The 19,726-nt window shown below is 42.8% G+C and overlaps 3 protein-coding genes across 5 annotated transcripts; 1 reads left to right on the top strand and 2 right to left on the bottom strand.

Moving 5' to 3' along the window:
• Positions 1-483: 483 nt before the first annotated feature.
• On the bottom strand, positions 484-10,936 carry atg14 (autophagy related 14). The gene is made up of 10 exons (XM_066694762.1): positions 10,457-10,936; positions 9,574-9,636; positions 9,078-9,120; positions 8,882-8,963; positions 8,340-8,577; positions 5,001-5,230; positions 4,515-4,632; positions 3,501-3,591; positions 3,138-3,223; positions 484-2,648 (listed from the first exon to the last, which is right to left on the bottom strand). The coding sequence occupies exons 1-10, from the start codon at positions 10,750-10,752 to the stop codon at positions 2,342-2,344; spliced, it is 1,554 nt and encodes a 517-aa protein (XP_066550859.1). The 5' UTR covers positions 10,753-10,936; the 3' UTR covers positions 484-2,341.
• Positions 10,937-11,404: 468 nt separating this feature from the next.
• Positions 11,405-15,707, bottom strand: tbpl2 (TATA box binding protein like 2). The gene is made up of 7 exons (XM_066694763.1): positions 15,522-15,707; positions 14,683-15,038; positions 14,219-14,306; positions 13,840-13,931; positions 13,501-13,668; positions 11,976-12,070; positions 11,405-11,612 (listed from the first exon to the last, which is right to left on the bottom strand). Exons 1-7 carry the CDS (start codon positions 15,570-15,572, stop codon positions 11,536-11,538), a joined length of 927 nt encoding a protein of 308 aa, XP_066550860.1. The 5' UTR covers positions 15,573-15,707; the 3' UTR covers positions 11,405-11,535.
• A 443-nt stretch (positions 15,708-16,150) lies between these two features.
• On the top strand, positions 16,151-19,414 carry jmjd7 (jumonji domain containing 7). 3 transcript variants are annotated; one of them, XM_066694961.1, is made up of 8 exons: positions 16,151-16,353; positions 17,167-17,320; positions 17,612-17,865; positions 18,056-18,127; positions 18,307-18,402; positions 18,664-18,740; positions 18,866-19,025; positions 19,184-19,414. In XM_066694961.1, the coding sequence occupies exons 1-8, from the start codon at positions 16,293-16,295 to the stop codon at positions 19,270-19,272; spliced, it is 963 nt and encodes a 320-aa protein (XP_066551058.1). In that variant the 5' UTR covers positions 16,151-16,292; the 3' UTR covers positions 19,273-19,414. The 3 variants fall into 3 exon arrangements, with proteins under 3 accessions (XP_066551058.1, XP_066551059.1, XP_066551060.1); XM_066694962.1 differs by having other exon boundaries at positions 18,056-18,112; XM_066694963.1 differs by lacking the exon at positions 18,307-18,402.
• The last annotated feature ends 312 nt before the right edge of the window (positions 19,415-19,726 follow it).

Genomic DNA, 19,726 nt, shown 5'->3' on the forward strand with positions numbered 1-19,726 from the left:
CTCTGTGTGGTTTTCATGCAATAATCAGCCATAACCCTTTTCATCAGTATGTGTGTCTTGGTGCATTTGAAATATTAGCTCTCTAGGCATCCAAAGCAGCTTCATTCATCACCTTTCCGAATTAGATTTCTGCAGACAGTGTAAAATTCACATTTATGTCTTGATTAGTGGAGGTGGAATTCTTCATTCCAACAGCTAGTTTCTTTTTGATGAGGTTCATTCAAATATAAGCAACCTGGTCTAGTAAATGTTAGGCTCTTGGTAAACTTAAGTACTTTTACTACATTGATCTAGTGATGACAAGACTGCAGTGTTTCCCAAAACTATAAATCTAGATTGTCATTGATTAGTGGAAGTTGATGATGAGTACAATTGCATGTTTGCTGCAGATCAACTGTTTTCCTGCAGGTCTGTTATCCTAATCTCCATTTTTTGCCCTGGTCGTAAAGAAACGGAGTTAAAAGAAAAAAAATCCCATTCATGCAGATTTAAAATCAGGCTTTTATGGCAACAAAGAATCAACTGCATATTAAGAACTATACAATGGCATCTAACAAGAAAATGTCAAAGTTGCCTGGTTACTTTTATATTTTTTTGGAAAGTGCTACTTTTCAATCTTTTGTGTGTCAAAAATGCATCAGTTCAAGGCTCTCAAACCCTGTCCTGGAGGGCGGTTGTGTCTTCTGCTTTTTATTCCAACACATTAATTGATCTGATTTCTTGTACTAGATGAATTTAATACATCTCTCCAGGCTCTGAACTTGTTACAGGTAGTGCACCTTGAATCAAAACAATCTTAAGTTACAAACCTGTAAGAGACCTCAAAACTAAAAAATAACTAGATTTAATGGAGTAATCAAGAGCTCCAATTGGGGAAAAACAACACCTTCAAGACACTCCAGCCCTTCAGGAACAGTTTGATGCCCCCATGTTAAACCATGTTAGCAGTGTGAAAATGCAAATCCAGCCATCATCTTCGGGCTGCACTGTGAGAGCAAGGAAACTGTCCATTTCTGCTCAGATTTCATTGTGTAATTTGAGCTGAAGTGTTCATCCAAATTACAATTTGATCTAGCATGCTCAATCCTCCTGTAAACGGTATCCAAGGTGCTGTGTTTAAAAATGGTCTTCAGGGCAAAAATCCGCAAAAATCAAGGAGCTGATTAACATGCCCAACAGGACTTAAATGACACTTGTTCTTTAAAACTTGTACTTGGGTGCAGCTGCTTCAAACTCCATTAGACTCTGATTGTAGACCGATCCTTAAATTAATATCTTTCGGAATATCATTTTAGTTAAGTATGTAAGGTGCAAAATAAAAGCAATTTCCCCTTGATACATTATGAAACAAGACTTAAGCAGGCACCTGTAAAGAGTACTCCAGAAGAAAGTCAAGTTGTCAGTGAGAGGAGCACGGCTGCACGCTTTGATCAGATTCACATCATGTCACACAATCCAGTCAGTAGTAGTCATCCAAGATAAATACCTGACGCCAACGTCAACGCTAAAAAATTGTAGTAACGGGTTAAAGGAATATAAAGTGTGCCAATGTATGCACTACCTTGCCCGAGTATTTTTGCAAGCCGTCTCCACGCTGAATCTCATCAAGTGACAAATGGGTGGTCTTGCCATGCAGGGCTGTAAGCACTCGCTGTGTCCTCCGCGGCAGCACCCTGTCCTCCTATAGGGGTTTATCTTTGCGAGTCTGTCCAGCAGTGTTCCTTGAGTTTGATTCTGTTTTACTCGTTAACCATTCATCTAATGCTATACAGTGAAATCAGGCAACAACCACCAATCTGCAAAACATCCAAATTCACTCTTCATTCTCACACACACACACACACATATATATAGAATACCTTACTCAGGGTAACTAGAGCACTGAGGAGTTTCAGAAAATGGAAAATCCCGAATACAGGGGGACATGTTACATATTGCAAATAAAATGTTGTGTCCCTTTCAACGAGCCGGGTTCTGTCTTACTGTTCTTCAGTGTCCACTCCCCCTGCGGTGCTGAAACAGACGTTTTATCCCGGGGCCAGTAGGAGGTGGACTTGCCCAGTGCCTCGCAGCCCAGTCCCTTTGTACCACCCTTAGCCCCAGTCATTGTTTCAACAAAATAAATTGGGTTTTAATATAGAAGATCTCTGTACAAATGAGACTTGAGCTGGAGATGGAACAGGCCATTAGTTAAAGTATATCCAACCCCTCACCTCATGACTCCAGCCACTGCGCTCTCTCTGGGCTGTGGGGGTGACCGAGGGCTGGATCTGAAGCCTGCTGTGGGTGGCCCCGGCGGCGGGGTGGCCCCGGCGGCGAGGTGTCCCTGAGCCCCCGGGCCTCAGCGCTGGCCGGTGTAGGCCCTGAACCAGGAGGTGACGGAGGCGGCGGCGGAGGAGATCATGCCCCCCGCGGTGCTGCTGCCGATGGGCTGCGAGGCCTGCATGGCGGTGCTCTGAGACAGCTCCATGGGTTGGGAGGGGATGTCGCAGAAACGGGGGCTGGGCACCGTCTCCCAGTCCGTGCCCAGGTCCGTCTCCTCGTCCGTCACTGCCTCGTCCCCGCTCTCCTCGGCCTGTCCAGCCGCACCGGGCTCCACAAATTCCATCGACTCCTCCAGGTCGGCACTGATCTCGAAAGGACCCGTTCTACACATGGACAAGAGAGAACACGTCAGCCTGGAAGCTCCTCCCCAAGAAAGACACTACAGAACATCTTACCATGTTCACAAGGCAGCACCGTGCCTTTGATTAGTTAGACTTTATAAGATCACTTCAGTCTTGCATATTACAAAATACTGTGAACACATGCACTCCATTAATCTGGTCGTGGGTCTAGTTATGAAGGGCATTCTTTCCTTTAACAGCTTTTAGAGAACAGTTTACACAAACTATACAATGTGTTACACCATAAATCTCTCATTAAACAGTGGATACAGAGACAGAGCATGTTATAAAGCATCAATTTAGTCCACAAAAAACTAAAAGTGTGAAGGTTCTAAGTTAAACAGAAATAACAGCTAGATCTAAATGCCCTTTAAGTTTTTAGTGATGTTTTTTCCTCCATAAATGCAATGGGCAACCTGACTGGTCACCAGACACTGACATTCAGCAGTTGACATTCAAATCATTGCTCACCTGCCCAGGTTCTTGTTTTCGGGGCTCACCAGAAACATGATGTTCCTCAGGGTGTGGTGAGGGTGCAGCAGCTCCGTTTCCACATGCTGTCGGAGCAACACAACACCACGGTCAGCAGGGTTATCACCTCACAGACTGTACACACACACTACTGACAGATCTCAGCCTGTACTTTACACACAATGAAGTGCTTCCTTAATAAACACAATCTGAATTAGCCTAAGTGTGGCAGAGAACCTTTTTAGTTTCATTGAATTGAACTCAAATTTCCAGAAAAAGACACAGTAACATTCATGACTTTCCTCTAGTCTGAAGCTGAAGACTGGGCTCTCAATGCCGAGTGTGTGAAGAGCTGCCACATACCTGAGAGAAGCAGAGATGCAGGATGTTGGTGTTGAGCTTGTTGACCGCACGAGTGAACCTGTATCTGCTCAGATTCTCACCACAGAACTCGCTGGAGGAAAAGCAAACACAGCGCCGCGGGTTGTGAGGACTCAACTGACAGTCTGCCGTCATATACTAGCCTACTGCTGTTTTACATACCAGAATACTAGCAAAAACAACAAACAAACACCAACAAAGTAAACCCCTTCATGTAATCTAATCAGATCTTCTAGCAGTAGTAATTTATCCCATAATCTCAATAGGTTATATGCAGGCTATTTTACATAAATGGTCTGAGAAGAGGGGAAAAAAAAAAAACACATTTTCATTTGTTTTCCCCTGCCCCTGGAGACCAGAGAAAAATCACCCACACCCTCTGTACTGGGACAGGCCATTCTTTCAGAGTCAGATTCATTATACACAGTCCATGTCAGCGATACTACCACGGGGAACCATTAACAGGCATTTTTCTAAGGAAACAGCGGAACACAGGCTTGTGAGAAATCTGGAACAGCAGGCTTCTTCTTACTACAGATAATGAAGCTGCTTAGAAAAATGTTCTTATCATCATTGATCACTTAACAATTGCCCCAAGCTATGGTTTAGCTATATCTATATCTGGAACAGTGGACCACACAATTAGGTAAGAAATGGTGAGGAGTGTAACATTACAATACCTAGTATGAGCCTGTAAGTGTTACATGTCACTGTTTTATGAGCTGCTTTAGGCCACTACACCTATGACGCAGCACTACCTATGATTCAAAACAGATCTTTGAATGAACTAAACACATCTCACCCCCTGTAAGGGTGTCTTCCCATTTACACTTTAAAAAACATCTAGCTAGACACACAGCACTGATAATACAAGTACATTCTTCAGCATTATGTCCTCAAAGCAACATGGCAACTGGGTTTAATCAGTCCTTCGCTGCTTGATAATAGGGCAGCATCCACACTGGCTGAAGTTCAGAGGCAGGCCCAGGCTCGTACCTGTTACACAGTTTCTTGGGAAGGTTGACATCCAGGATGTGAGACAGGATGTTGACGAGCTGAGTTGCATAGCACAGAGCAGCACTGATGGTGTGAGCAGGGTTGACGTGATCAGTCTCTGCGGAAACAAAGAAGCGTGGACATTGATCCTCTGAGCTGAAAATGATGATGCTACGTTTATGGGGTATTTACACTGAATATAAATACTGAGCATTTCATGTATTTTCTTATCTTGGAAAGTGTATGACTAACTTGCAGAACATGCCTTGGGGGATAGGCAGATGATGACAAGGAATAAGGGCGAGGGCATCTGCTAATAAATAAAGAAGGAGGACAATACTGTGTATATATTCACACTGACTGAACTGCACAACAAACTTTTTTTTCATTAATGTAATGAAGTGCCAATCCCATGTGGGGTTAACGGTGGGACTGATCCTAACACACGCAGTCTGGGTGCTGGGATCAGGAGAATGGTGCCATTACCAGGGCCTTGGCTGGTTCTCTTCTCCTCCACCCAGCTGTAGTATGAAGTGTAGTCCCCGTTGCTGGGCAGTATGATCCAGGGCCCCGTGATGCTGATGCTGGTCTCTCCGTTCTGGTCGTCCCAGATCCAGCGGCCCGACAGGTAGGTGGTGCGGCGAGCCTCGGCCAGCTCACTGACCGTGCTGGAGGTCAGCGCCAGGTCGCACTCCGCCACCACGTCGGCCGGGTCCCTGATGGAGAGAGAGAGATATATACTGCACTATATGATCACATTCACACCTCGCCGCCACAGGAAACCAAACCAGCAGGCAGCACGGCTCAACACTATTAACCAACAGCACCAACAGCTGACCGGAGCAGATGGACTATGGGAGATGCCTGGAAATGCCCCTCCCCTTAAATAAAGACAGCTGATAGCACACACCCTTCTTTCCTGGCTGATTCTCATTTGGGGCATAGGATGTGTGTGTAATGATCTATTCCAGTGAAGATTATTATATTAATTTTTTTACGGAGAACTGCCAAAAGCTGTAATATTGACTGCATTGGAAACAATAGTATTTTGCTTATACATCATCATGTTTATGTATTTTTATGCATCAACCATGACATTGTCGTCGATATATTGAACTAATTAGATCATTCTGCAATCCTACTATGAATGGAAGTGTAGACATCTAGATTTAGAAGTTTCTATAACATATAACAATTGTATAGTGTATCTGATGAATGCAAGCAGTTCAGTGCATTAGTATATAAACATTTAAAATCCCTGTAGCTTTAAAACAGCTTAATAGGTTGTCTCTGAAAGGATTAATGAGAGGGTTTTATGTCTGACCTTAAAAAAAGACCACATTTGAGTTCTACAGCCATCATTAACTGATCTACACCTAGGGCAATAGTAACAATTTAATAAATTAATTGACCTTTAAGGAGAGAGTCATGATCAAGGTGCTCGGAATATTTGATCAGTAAATGTATGATGTTCTTCACAAATATGTAGTCAGACTGCACAGTGTCATGTTGATGGTTGACAAAACGTAGGAGATGTGTTTACAAAAAATGGTCAGAAACCGGAATAATAATTAGCAGAAAAATAATTAAGATTAGAAAGATCTTTTTTGTGATCTGTACAGGTATAAGTCTCATATCACTTTACAAAACTTGGTCATCTAGTATAGAAATCCACCAGAGACGTTTTGTACAGAAGAAAACATGCTAAGTATGCACAAATTGGTTCGCTGTGCCCAAATCATAACTGCATGCAGGTGAATACTCTGGCTTCTTTGACAGCCTCTTGTGCCAATTCCAATTTACTTATGTTACTGTAAACACTATTCCATTTCGACTATGTCAATATGAATGCAGATTTGCATAACTTTTGTTAACATGGTTGTTTTGCATACAGTTTGTATGTATAAATATTCATGTATCTGTTAAAAAATATATATTTTTTATTTATTATTATTATTTGGGTTATAATCAGGATATACATGAATAGGCAAAAAGACACATTTCTGTGTTATTATTATTATTATTATTATTTTGTATTATTATTATTATACATGCCAGGCTGCATGTAGCCCAAGCACTTTTTAGTTCTGTTGCTATATAAACCGCTTTAAGTTTTGTATTAGGCTACTTATTCACGGCATTTCAGTTGTATAGTAACTTATGCTTCCTGTGATGTGTGTGTATAACGACTAATTTCTGTACACATGCTATTTATTTACATTATTTTGGTAATGTTTGGCTCTGTTGCTTTATGTGACCTGACTGGATAAATCTGCAATTTAAATCGTATCGTTTGATCTTTCAGTATAATATGCGTGATGTTTTTAATGTGGTCGTTAAATTTAGGGCTCGTGGCGGTTGTAGGTATGCTAGCACTGCTGGTGTTAAAGCACCCAAAATATCCTCATCATCATGCCTAGGATGGCTTCCCAGGAGCTGAGGTTAACCATGATCCTTTTCACTTAGATGGCACATGGTCAGTGAAGGCTCCTCGTTAGTGTGGAACAGCTTGCATGCCTAGAAAGGTTTGCCACACCACACGCTTCATGTGTTCACTCCATTAGGGCTGTCACGATTAATCGATTAGAAAAAAATCAGTGACAACTATGTGTCAGGACTACAGCACTCTCACGCAAATCACAGATCAGAGCGCTTGGTATTAAATATAATGAACATATGAAACCTATATATCACAAGAAACGTAAGACATTGAAGTTTTTCATTCTTTCTATAATCAGTTTATTTTAGGAATGAATACAGAAATGTGCATTAGCAAAGAAACCGAAGATATACAGACACCATTTTTATTCTCAAAACAACATGGTTTTCAAAATGATCCCGGCTTATATACACGGCTTAAAATCATATATACAGATCCCCAGAATGTTATTTTTAAACTACAGAAAACACAGATGTTTACAAATAACTGTTCAAGAGATATCATCAGTTTTGCAAGATGCACACCTGTATAGAAGCTCATCAGAACTACACGGAAAAACAACACAAATAATACTAAATCGTCAATATGGGTTGTGCTGTGCTGAATAAACATAAAAACATCTTCAAAAGTACTTATTATTGTTGATGTCGTTATTACTACCAGGAACATTTAATCATTACAATAATAATAAATGTACAATGCTTACTTTGCATTGATTGTAAACGTGCGTGTTCGACTTTGCCGAGAAATCGAACGGCGGGGTTGTGTGTTGAATGCATCTTGGACTACTACTTCTGTGTATTTCCTAATCTTACTGGTTTTCTTTTGTGTCAATTCTGTTATTTGGGTTGAAAAGGGGATTCTGACATTTCTGTTGACCAGTTAAAATGAACTACAATCGCATCTACATCCTCATCATAAATGTCTGCCTCCCCCTCTTCCAAATCGCTGTCATAACTATCTACAATAGTGAACAATGTGCTCAATTAAAAGTTTACAATACAAACAAAAGTTTAGTTAAGTTGTATTGGTCTGAGAAGCAGTAAAATGTTCAAAACATCCCTCATTCGACTCCCTTAAAAGCGCTGTCATTTAGTGACCACTTTCAGTGTGCCACCATTTTTCCCCATCTCCTAAGATAAAAAAAATTGTAACCAATACAACATCTGTTTGTTTTAAAAGTTTTGTGATTGGTTAACACTTACAACAAACCTCTCTGCTATTGGTTAAGAAACATTAAGGCAAAAAAATGTGCTTAACACACATTGACACTATTTTTTAGTTGAAAACAAGAAGAATGTTGCAAGAAAGCATTTTTAAAAATAAATAACTCATCAGAATAAATCGACAGCCCTACACTCTGTGCTGCTGGTCGGTACACTGACCTGGTCCCTTGCTTCTCCTCCTGTGTGGGGAAGATGTGAGCGGTCAGCTCCAGGATGTGTCCTCGGCGGATCTCTGCCAGCTGCTCCAGACGCACCTGCAGGTCCTTCCCCCTCTTCTCCAGCAGCTCCCCCAGGCGCCGGTTATGCCGATCAATCTTGTCCTTCTTCTCCTGGTGCCGGTTGGCTCGGCGGTACAGGCGCTGGCTGTCATCCTGGGCTCGCAGCAGCAGGTCTTTGCCTTAGGAAGGGAGACAGATTGAGCTTAGTGCGCTTGCCGAGTAAAGCCAGGAAGACAATCAACAGGGCTGGGGGACAGGGAGCGAGGAGAGCCCGATTCCACTTGCCTATTTTCAGAAGAGAATAATACTGTACTGAGTTAAAGTGCTTTGAAATAAAGAAACATGGGTTCATTGTAGGTGTAACAAGGACAATGCCACATATCCTAAATAAGAAACACAACAGTTGAAAAAGCCAAGAGACCAAGTGTGAAAAATACAGTCAGCTGCTAACAGAGTCTCTCAGAGAGCGCCCTGGACACTTACCACTCTTCACTTCTTCATTTCCAAAGCAAATTGCCTCTTTGAGCTGTTCGATTCTCATTTTACAGGACATGATCTTCCATTTCTGCAAAACATTGAGGAAGGTACCAAGTGAGTGAAGGAAAGACTGGCGCACTGTGGAAATATCCTGCACCACAGCACCGAACCGACTGCCTCCATCTCTTGCTGGAGAACTTACCATCTGGTCGGCTTGAACCTTCTTGTCCATTGCTTTCATAACTCTAATGGGGGAAAGAGAAAAGTGTGAGGATGTGAGATGCTGATCACACTGAGGGAACTGCAGGTCGTTGCACAAGATATACTGGCAAAAATACACGTGTCTAATGGCTTGGAACACATGAAGCAACAGACAGAAGCCTAGCTACAACATTTTGGATACTGTAAGCACCGCTCCCCTAGTGTCTTTTTAAAAGAATGCAATAACACCACAGAAGCGAGCTGCAAAACTACAAGCCGTTCTGGGTAAGGGCATCTGCTAATAAATAAATTATTAGCATGACACTTAACATGCATTTCTTGTGACATGAAGCAATACAAATGTTGGTTCTAGATGCTTCAATTAACAGAGGTCACCTGATCGTTGACCACCACAGGGCACTAATCTGAACACCTGGGCCTCAAACCTCAGGGATCACAATGTCTGTCCGACTGCAGATGTTCACGTTTTGTCGCACCTTTGCTGGAGCTCTTCCTTCTCATCCTTTAGCAGCTTCAGTCTCTCTAGCTTATCGGAGTACCTGTACAGATTAAACAGTGTGTGAAAACAAATGAATATTCAGTTTCAACATATGCCTGTATTTAAGCAGTTATTTTAAACTACAGGGTTTGAAATTGAGGCGCCATGTCTCTAATAGCATGGAACATGTCACAGACACAGTTTAATTGCCCTATCCAAACTTCATGAGGGACAGAAGGTATTCACTCCTAATGTAATGTCGGCAACCTCAAAATCTAGTTATTGTGTGTGCATTTGGTTCCCTGCACAGAACTTATTGCAAATGTTCACTTGGCCAGTAAGTGGTGCCTCCTGGAGTAGTTTAAACAAAGCACACTTAATTGTGCTTAGTCACTTACTACCAGAGATCAATCATAAGAGGTTTTCCAATGTACTAATAAGGAGTTTTCCTCTGCTGTGGACTGAATGTCCATGTATACTAGTCAGTGCAGTTATGCAATGTGCTTTTAACACTTGCGTGTCGCTTGTTGAGCCAACTGGGATAGAAAGACGTGCCAGAATCAGGGCTTGGCTTTGTTTAGGACCAGGTCACTATAAAGTTATGCAACTGAAGCTGAATGTTAAACTGCAGCTCTCAAAACAGAAAGGCATTAATATCATCACAATATTTACTTCTGCGGTACAATACACCCACAATCAACAGTTGCGATGCCACGACCACATTGAGAAGTTTGCCAGGCTTTATTGACACTCTGTGCACACAGGAAGCTGCCGCTGTATCCAGTCTGAATATCAAACACCCTGTCGACCTTTATACTGGGAAACCAGTACGAGCTCACGCCACTTTTATTACAACACCACCCCGTCGATGTGAGACTCACCGTTCCGGGTTTCTTCCATCAAAATAAACGAAGTCGCCAGCCTGGATGCAGCGGGCACAGGTGAGCCTGCGGCGGGCAGTGTTGCACAGCGGGCACCGCTCCACTGCGACATACAGCCCCTCCGCATCGTCCACCGACTCCACCAGCAGCGACCCGGGCGAGGAAGCGGCGGCGGCGGCGGCGGCGGTTGCGGCAGAGGGGTGCGAGCGGAGAGTAGCCCGGGCCCCGGGCAGTCCCCCCACTGCCCCCTCACCAGGACCGGCCGCACGGGCTTCGGTTCCCGCGGGGGACGCCATCGAAGCGGCGGAGCTTATCCACAGGCCGCCACTCCTCGGCTAGGGGAACGGCGGGCTGTTCTCATTGCGGGACGAGAGGGTGCAAATCCCCGCGGGTGCACTAGCAGGACTGTGATCCCCAATCCGGATGTTGTGACCGGGTTGGGGGGGGCGGTGTGTTTCTGTTTCGCTTCACCCCCCCGTCACGTGACGCAGCCTTTGTTGTTGCGTGCGCGGTCGCGTGGAGCGGGAGCGCGCCCGCGCAGGTCACATGACCCGTGTTGTTGCCCGTTATTGGCAGTGCTGCTGAAGCGCTTTACTAATTCTCAGCTGCAAGGTGTTATTTGTATTCCAACAGTTGTGTGCACAGTGATGATTTAATGGGAACAGTTTTTGTGAGGATTCACTTATGCATGAGTCTCCTCCCTTCCACACCTTCCTGGCCTACACTAATACAAGACCTACTGATAATACAAAATTGTGATACACAATTGACTGTTGAAGTGTGTATGTATATGCATTCCAGTTGTTCTGCATATGGGGGGAATGTTTGATCTGTGCAGGTTCTGTTTTCAGTAATACCTACTTGGAAGGGGAAAAAAAAACATTCCCAACATAATCTATTGAGGACACAACAGAAACATTTATTGAAAAACTAAAACAAGCCAGCATCTTTTTTTTTTTTTTACACAAATATCCATTATAATTTTCTTTAATTCATATTACATACATATACATACAACATCGCAGATAAAGAATCAAGTGCATCAAGTTTCTGTATCCAGGTGGACAGTGACAACAGTATCATTGCTTTTTAAATCCCTTCAGAATGGGGTAGATGTTTTCAAAAGCTTCATAGATCTCCGAGCGTTCTTTAGCTCCTGTGAAAACACAGTTACCCACAGCCTCTAAGCAGTTAAAGCACAAATCAACAGGGTATCTCGTATTTCAACATCAATTCCTCCTCAGTGCTAAGAGGGACAAATCTATACATCTGATCTTAAGTTCTCTGCCTGTGAAAGTCAGAATGCATATCACTTGCACTGCATCATTTCTAAATCACTCAGGGCATTTTAAAATCACTCGGAATGGAGTCCCACTCTTATGCAAGATATCTTTCTGGGTCAGTGGATTTGGATGCGTAATTCAGTCTCTAATCTAAACTCTGGCAGAAGGGGCAGAGGGTGAACCATCCAGATGGACACCTCATGTATTATGATTATGCCGACTCTCTCTGCACCTACCTGTCAGCACCACTTTCCCCGACACAAAGATCAGCAGGACAATGCGAGGCTTCACCATGCGGTAGATCAGCCCTGGAAACAGCTCTGGCTCATAGCTGGGGAGATGGGGGGTCATAAACTCATGAAACAGATACAACCAGAGGTGGGAAGATAACATGAACACAGAATATAACGAAAGATATACAAGTTGGTGTGTTTTTGTTCTTCATTCATGCATGTCTTACCAGGTTAGTGGACTTCCTACAAAAGCTCTGTGAAATGGTCTTTATTAAAGGATGTCACTTCACTTGCAACCATTATATTAATAATTCATAAAATGATGATCTGTTTTCCTGTTATGTATAAAATGCTTTTCACAAGCTGGTTTTATTTCCTGCAACACTGGGCCTTTTGTGTCCGTCCTTGAGGGAAAACACACACAGGCAGGCCATATTCTGACTGTAATCACCAAATACAGGAAGAAGTGAGTTTCGGTTGCTTAGTTTGCTCAGCAGTGGAGAAAGTAAACAAAACAGTCAGTAAATCTGTCTCCAGTTCACACGCGACATGTGAAAGACAGGAAATTATGTCACTTCAGTATTGTTAAGAAATCTATTAATGATTGTCCTTTCACAGAAGTTAAAGGCTATATTTGGCAGCAACTATAGAAAGTCTAAAATAAGAACCTATAAATAAAGCATAATACAAGATGTGTGTGAAAGTAATTTAGTGTATTTGATCACTGTTTGCATAACCTGTAAGTGTCTGAACTCTTATTAAATATATCCTTTCAGTTCAAAGAAGCGTTTGGGAATAATTTGGTCGTTTTTCCAACAATACTTATATTATTACGCTTGGAAGCCAAAAGGCATACAATATGTCACAATATAGTATAGTACAATCACTTGACCACTTCAGCTCCAGATTAAAAAAATGTAAACCCTTCCCATGTACCAGATTTTGAAGATAATTATGTTTTAACAACTGAAATTGAAAACAATCTACCAAAACATGTTTTTAATGAAGACTTACACACATGTGTACTACATACCCATGTTCAGTTTTGGTTGAACAATTAAAACATTGCATATGCAATCTAAATAAAATATATTTTGTTTACAATATTATACATGATAATAATTAACACAAACAATAAATCATAAACAAACGGTAATTATCAACTAAAACTCAATCACTATCAAAACGTGCCATTTATTTAAGTGTTCAATACAGCAGACCACTGCACATTTTTCTTGTGTCCTTCCTTTTGTTTTCATTTTTGAGGCAGACCCTGCATTTTTGTGGTTTTTCATGTGTTGGAAGGATGGTCACATGTGTGTGCACAGGGCTTTGCAGATAATATAAGTATGCAAGATAATTTATTTGAACTGAAAAGATACATTTATCAGACACTAAGAGGTTATATAATATAACTATCTATATCTTCATCAATTGTAATGTTAGGCATGGAAGAATATTAGACTTTCTGCTTGGCAGTCAGTGCTCCCTGGTGGCGAGGGGGGGGATAGAGGAAGCTGCTGCATACCTGCTGAACTGCTGGTGCGTGAGGACCAGACCCTCCAGACGAATAGGGAAGCAGACGTCACAGCTGCCCACCATGTTCTGAATCTTGAAGTCCAGGAACTTGGCAGGGAAGCCCAGTTTCTGCACCACCCGGGCATATTTCCGGGCCGCCAGTCGAGACTGCTCCTCACTGAAATGGTTATTAAATACCATGGCTGAGTGAAAGAGTATAAACTAGTAGTTTCTAGTAAGAAGTTTTCAATTCATTCCTATTTACTAAAGGACTATTTTACTTATTTTTCTACATATCAATCATATATATATGTTGAGACAAGGCTGTGGGAGTGTGGATTCCCCTCACCTCTTGGCCCCAGTGCACACCATCTTCCCCGAGCTGAAGATCAGCGCGGTGGTCCTGGGCTCCCGGATCCTCATGATTACAGCTGCAAAGCGCTGCACACAGAGCACAGCCCCAACGCTCACACTCACACCCCACATAAAAACCCAGCACCTGTGCATCCCATCTAACAAAGCCTTCTCCGTTATCAACTTCTGTGAGGTGGGGACACATGCTCTGTTTAAGGTTAATAAAAACAGTGTAGTGCCAGCCAACGTAATATGGACTTTACAGGAGTTTGTATCAACAAGGGCGTCTACGGTTCACACAGTTCACACCCGGACTACTGTGCTGGTTTAACACACACAAACACGTGTCAGAGAGCGCCTCCTCCAGGTTTTACCTTGGGGTTGTACTCTGCATTGCGAGCCTGTAAGGCTATGGACTTCAGGTCCAGGCTGCAGGCCAGATTCACAGTTGATACAATATTTCTGGACACAAAGAGCAAGATGGTCTCATTAGTGTCCTTCTATTCACACAAAGCACGGCAACTTCCTCGACAGAAAACAGTTCTGGAAGATAATGGCAAGACCAGGGGAATAAAGCCTCTTGTGTGAGTGGGTGTTTATGTAAAATATGTGCATGCATGAGTATAGCCCACAACGCCATAATCGTCTTATGTTTAGAAATTAATGACGATAATAAAACCCCATGTGTATAACCAGCAGGCCTCTCTTACTTCATTCTTATAACATGCAAACAGAAATGTGTCCAAAAGTCATTTTTGTGTAACAAATCAAGGCAGTGCATTCCAGGACAATAAGTTATACAGGAAAGACGACACGGGGTGGAGCGGAGTGCACTTACTGTAGCTGAGGGACGATTCCTGAACTTTCAGACACTGGGGTCATGGGTGTCATGGGAGTCATGGGGGTCATGGGAAGAGGACAGAAAGGGGAGGCTCCTGGAGGGGCATTGCCAGTCTCCACAGTAGTGGGCTCTCCAATGCCTGTGTCGTGTATGCCACTGTCCTGGGTCTCGTCAGCACCCCCTCTCTGTGGCAGCTCATCCTGGGCAGTGAGGTCGTCTGGGAGAAAACTGAGGTCTAAATCCTCTGACAGATCCTTGTCCTGATCTCCCACGGAGGACAGGAAGGAGGTGTCCTGCAGGCCCAGGTCCCTCTCAAAGCCCATCATGGAGGGATACGAGCACTCGGGCGGGTCCTGACAACATAGCAGCCACACACATGACCAGAGAGCACATGGGTTTGGCCTACTGGGCGACAAATAGCTTAGTACCACGACATACCAGAGCTGAAACCGCTCTGAGAATTGCAGCACATATGTACACAGAGATGTGCAGCCTCACACAATGAATCATACGGCATAATTCAATATCGACATACATACATACATAGATTCATACACAACAACTCAAAGGAAGTTAAAAATATTAATTAAATCACAAGCTCAGCCCATATCGTTTGATCCAGGAAAAGTTTTGCAGGCACTTGAAACACAATGTTTGGGAATTAGTTTGCTCTTATGATGACAAACTTTCAAATAAGTCCTGATGCACACTAGCAACAAACACTAGTTATTTTCTTAACTCAAAATAAAGCATACTTATTAAACATCCGAATATATACATTTTAAATAAAAGAATAGATGGGAATGTAGTTAAACTGATTCAATTTAGTTACTTACATTGGCAATCGACTGGTCAAAATAACTTTCCAGAGAAGATTCTCCATCCATAAGGATGTTTTGTACATAAAATTATTGATTAAAAAACTAGGCGATGTTTATTTGAACCCACTCAGTTGATCAAAGCGATCTTGTGTTTTTTTTTTTGTGAACACGTTTCTTACTTCATCGGCAGACTTTTGCTGCTCGGCTTTGTAGAGAAAGGCGCACTAATTGGTATGGCAATCAAACTCATTGCCAACAGATGGAGATTTCTTCATCAAAGGTTATTGAGTCCCACCGTTTTCAGAAACAAGGGCCACACATTCATAATATAGAAACGGCGGCTCTTGTAATACTATATGTGAAATGTATGAAATATTTGATAGCATTTCTGAAAATAACATCACTTAGAACAATAAATCAATCAATAGAGGAAATAGAACACAATGCAACTTGTTTGTAGCCTTTCTTCGCAAAAATGATTGTTAAAATAACCGTCTTCTTCTTCTTCTTATTATTATTATTATTAATAATAATTATTATAATAATATTAATGTACATTATATTTGTTTCCATTCTGTTACAGTCTCCCGCCGGCAGAGGGCGCTACTCAACGGAGCTCAGCAATATTATCACCAGCGCGCCTCTCTTTCCAGGCAGCAGCTGGAGTCGTTTGTTCGTAACATGAGAAACGTGTTTGTCTCAAGGTCCAGTAAAGCATGGTTTTAATTAAGCGTCTGTAAATGGCACTATATTTATACATGCATTTTTCTATATGAATAAAATGTCATGGGGGACAGACTGGATACGGTGAGGAAATGTTTAAGACAGTTCCCTGAGGAAGCCCGCGGTGAGTTGCATTTTTCCCCATAGACTTATACAAGGACCAAATCACATGCCTGCTGGGTACAACATACATACTCCACAGAAGCTGCACAGAAGATCCCGGCCTTAGGATGAACATATAATAATATTGCACCTGTGAAGTGGATTTATTCTCTGTTATCCAGAGAGATTCAGCTTGATTCTCAGCTCCGGATATTTGATTAAATGCATGCAAGGGAAAAGCCACCTATATCACTCATGATGCGATGAATCAGCTCTTAAAGAAATGGCAGACAAATATACACATGTGCTGTGGGGGGCGTATTGGTTGAGGGGGCACACTAGTAGTTGGTGGGACCTGGGAGGGTCTAATATATCACAAGCAATCATACAGGGAGACAGGGAAACAGCTTGGAAAAGAGGCAGACATCACATTCCTAACACATCAGGAGATCACATACCTTTTGTGTCAGGGGTCTTTATTTATGCAAGCAAGCAAATGGGAGTCTGTAGACTTGATGGTTTCATTACAGGTGATCAAAATGATATTGATCAAACTGCACAGTGGCTGCTTCACATAACATTAAAAATAATCCAGATTAATACTGAACTTGATGTGCTATACTGCACTAATTACAGTAATGCACTGCTCCCCCTAGCAAAATATATAAACCCACAACTCTGACTGCAGGAATCAGGTGTGCTGTTAGAAGGTTAGACTATATCATACGTTTCTTCCGCGGAGTAATTTGGTCCGAGTGCTGTCAGCTTCTGATTGAGACATGCAAGGGGTAGGAGAACAGATAGATATTAGTGTTGCCTTGCTCTCTCTCCTCAGAGCTGTACCTGAACGAGGCAGTGCCATATTTAAGTTCACCTCCGTCTCCTCTGGCTTTCTATCGGGACTGGATCGGCCCAAATAAGCCCTGTATCATTCGCAATGCCTTCAACCATTGGCCAGCCCTGTCCAGGTGGAACCCATCTTACCTCCGGTAGGCCAAAGAAATCCGATTTTAATTCTTCATCAACCCACGGCCCTCCAGTATCTTTCTGCCATAGTTTGCAGGCAGTATGAGCTGAAGGATTTGGTTGGAGAACCCCTCACATGCTCTAGATGTTTAATGGTTGTTGCCATATTTCCTGTTTGCTATGCAATGGGAGACTGTTATCCATCCACACCCCTGTGACTGTGCCACACTGGTATATAAGCCCCAGTTTTGCTAACAAGCACCCTGCGTGTCTGAGGCGATGCTGTGCTGTGACGGTGCCGTGTGTTCCTGCAGGGAGGCGGTGGGCTCCAAGGAGATCAGTGTGGCGGTCACTCCGCACGGCTACGCGGACGCGGTGTACGGCCATCGCTTCGTCATGCCCGAGGAGCGCCGCATGCCCTTCGCCTCGGTGCTGGACATCGTGGAGCACAAGGGGGAGAGGACGGGCGTGTTCTACGTTCAGAAGCAGTGCTCGAACCTGACCGAGGAGCTGCCCGAGCTCACCGGGGACCTGGAGACGGACATCCCCTGGATGAGCGAGGCCCTGGGTACACCGCACATTCGACAGTTATTTATATCTGTTCAGTTAATGTATTCTTCATTTCCTTCCAATTCTATTTATTTCTATTTGTGCAGTCTCTCTCTATACAACACTGTATGCTGTGTTTAAAACCTGACCCATGCCTTTCATGTTTGTGTATAAAATGCCTTTAATGTAGGTGTATATTCTTTTTTTAGGGAAGCAGCCTGATGCTGTGAATTTTTGGCTGGGAGAATCCACTGCGGTGACATCGTGTATGTCTTACTTTGGTACATTTTTTTACACTTGATTTAAAAAATATTTGGACTGCTGATGTTAAATATAAACAATGTAGTAATCATGGCAATGTAATAGAAACAAGAAAATTGGCCCCATATTGCATTTTTTCTTGTGGAATGGCTGAGGGGGACTATAAGAAAAAGTTGAAACATGGCGTTTTTGTTTTCAGTGCACAAGGACCACTATGAGAATCTGTACTGCGTGATCTCAGGAGAGAAGCAATTCATTCTCATCCCCCCCTCAGACCGGCCCTTCATTCCGTACGGTAACTCTGATCACCAGGTGTCCCGTGCTGCTTCTGCTCAAGCTAAGACCGCATGTGTAAAAAGATGAATTGTCACCTGTTGTGTATTAATGTAGTGAACACCCAAGAGCATGTTGTGATGATCCAGTTGGCAGTCCACCCCAATAAACTCAGACAAACTATGCTGAAAGACCACTATAAAACACACAACATTAGGACTTTGACACCCATTATGTAGACAGCCAGCTTAAGCCCCCTCACCATGTCTGTTTCTCTGCCCAGAGCTTTACCAGCCAGCCACGTTCTGCCAGAGAGAGGATGGCACTTTCGATGTGGTGGATGAGCCGAATACTGAAAAGGTAAAAGAAGGAAGGACTAACTAACCCGAAAAAGATACCCAGATATGTGGGCAAGAGAAACATGATATTCAAGTGTCCAGTGTGTGCAGTCTTTTCTTCAATGGTGCCCATATGTCTGTGTCCAGGTGCCGTGGATCCCTGTGGACCCTCTGAACCCCGACCTGCAGCGCTACCCCAACTACAGCCTGGCCCGCCCCCTGAGCTGCACGGTGAAGGCTGGCGAGATGCTGTACCTCCCCGCGCTGTGGTTCCATCACGTCCGGCAGTCTCACGGCTGCATCGCAGGTACGGCACGGGGTGTAGGGTTTGAAGAAACGCTGGAAACTGTGTTACAGGACTCGGGTCTGTTGAAGGCATCATCTCAAAGATAATGACATATTCAGGAAATGGAAAATAAATGAATTCTAAAACAAATGCATTTATCTTTCTTTTGTGTTTCACAGTGAACTTCTGGTATGACATGGAGTTTGATATCAAGTATAACTACTTCCAGCTGGTGGAGTCTCTGTCCAAGGTGGTGGGCCCGCTGTGATACCAGGGGGGACTGGAGGACACCAGCAGCCGGTGTTGTACATGTGCAGTCAATTTCAAGCAGTAAAACTGGCTTACATTAACCAAGCAGGTGTGTATTTTACCACCTCAAGAGACATACATTAAAATACTATTACATTTTTTATTTTCCTTTTATTCTATTAAAAACAAATGAAAAAAGCAACCAGGTTGGCAAAGACAGTTAATCTCCTCTAGCATTCTCCAATAAATCTAATTTTGTAAGTTATTATTATTATTATTATTATTATTATTATTATTATTGTTGTTGTTATTATTATTTTATTTATTTATTGGCAGACGCCCTTATCCAGGGCGACTTACAACATAAGTGCAAAACAAAGTGTAAGTGATTTCATTTTTTTTTTTTCCAGCAACTTGTTTTGGCATAAATAAATAATTGAGAGTAGTTTTTCATTAAACAGAATTGCTCATTC

The sequence above is a fragment of the Amia ocellicauda genome, chromosome 21 (genome assembly GCF_036373705.1).
Source record: "Amia ocellicauda isolate fAmiCal2 chromosome 21, fAmiCal2.hap1, whole genome shotgun sequence".
In the NCBI taxonomy this organism is placed as follows: domain Eukaryota; kingdom Metazoa; phylum Chordata; class Actinopteri; order Amiiformes; family Amiidae; genus Amia; species Amia ocellicauda.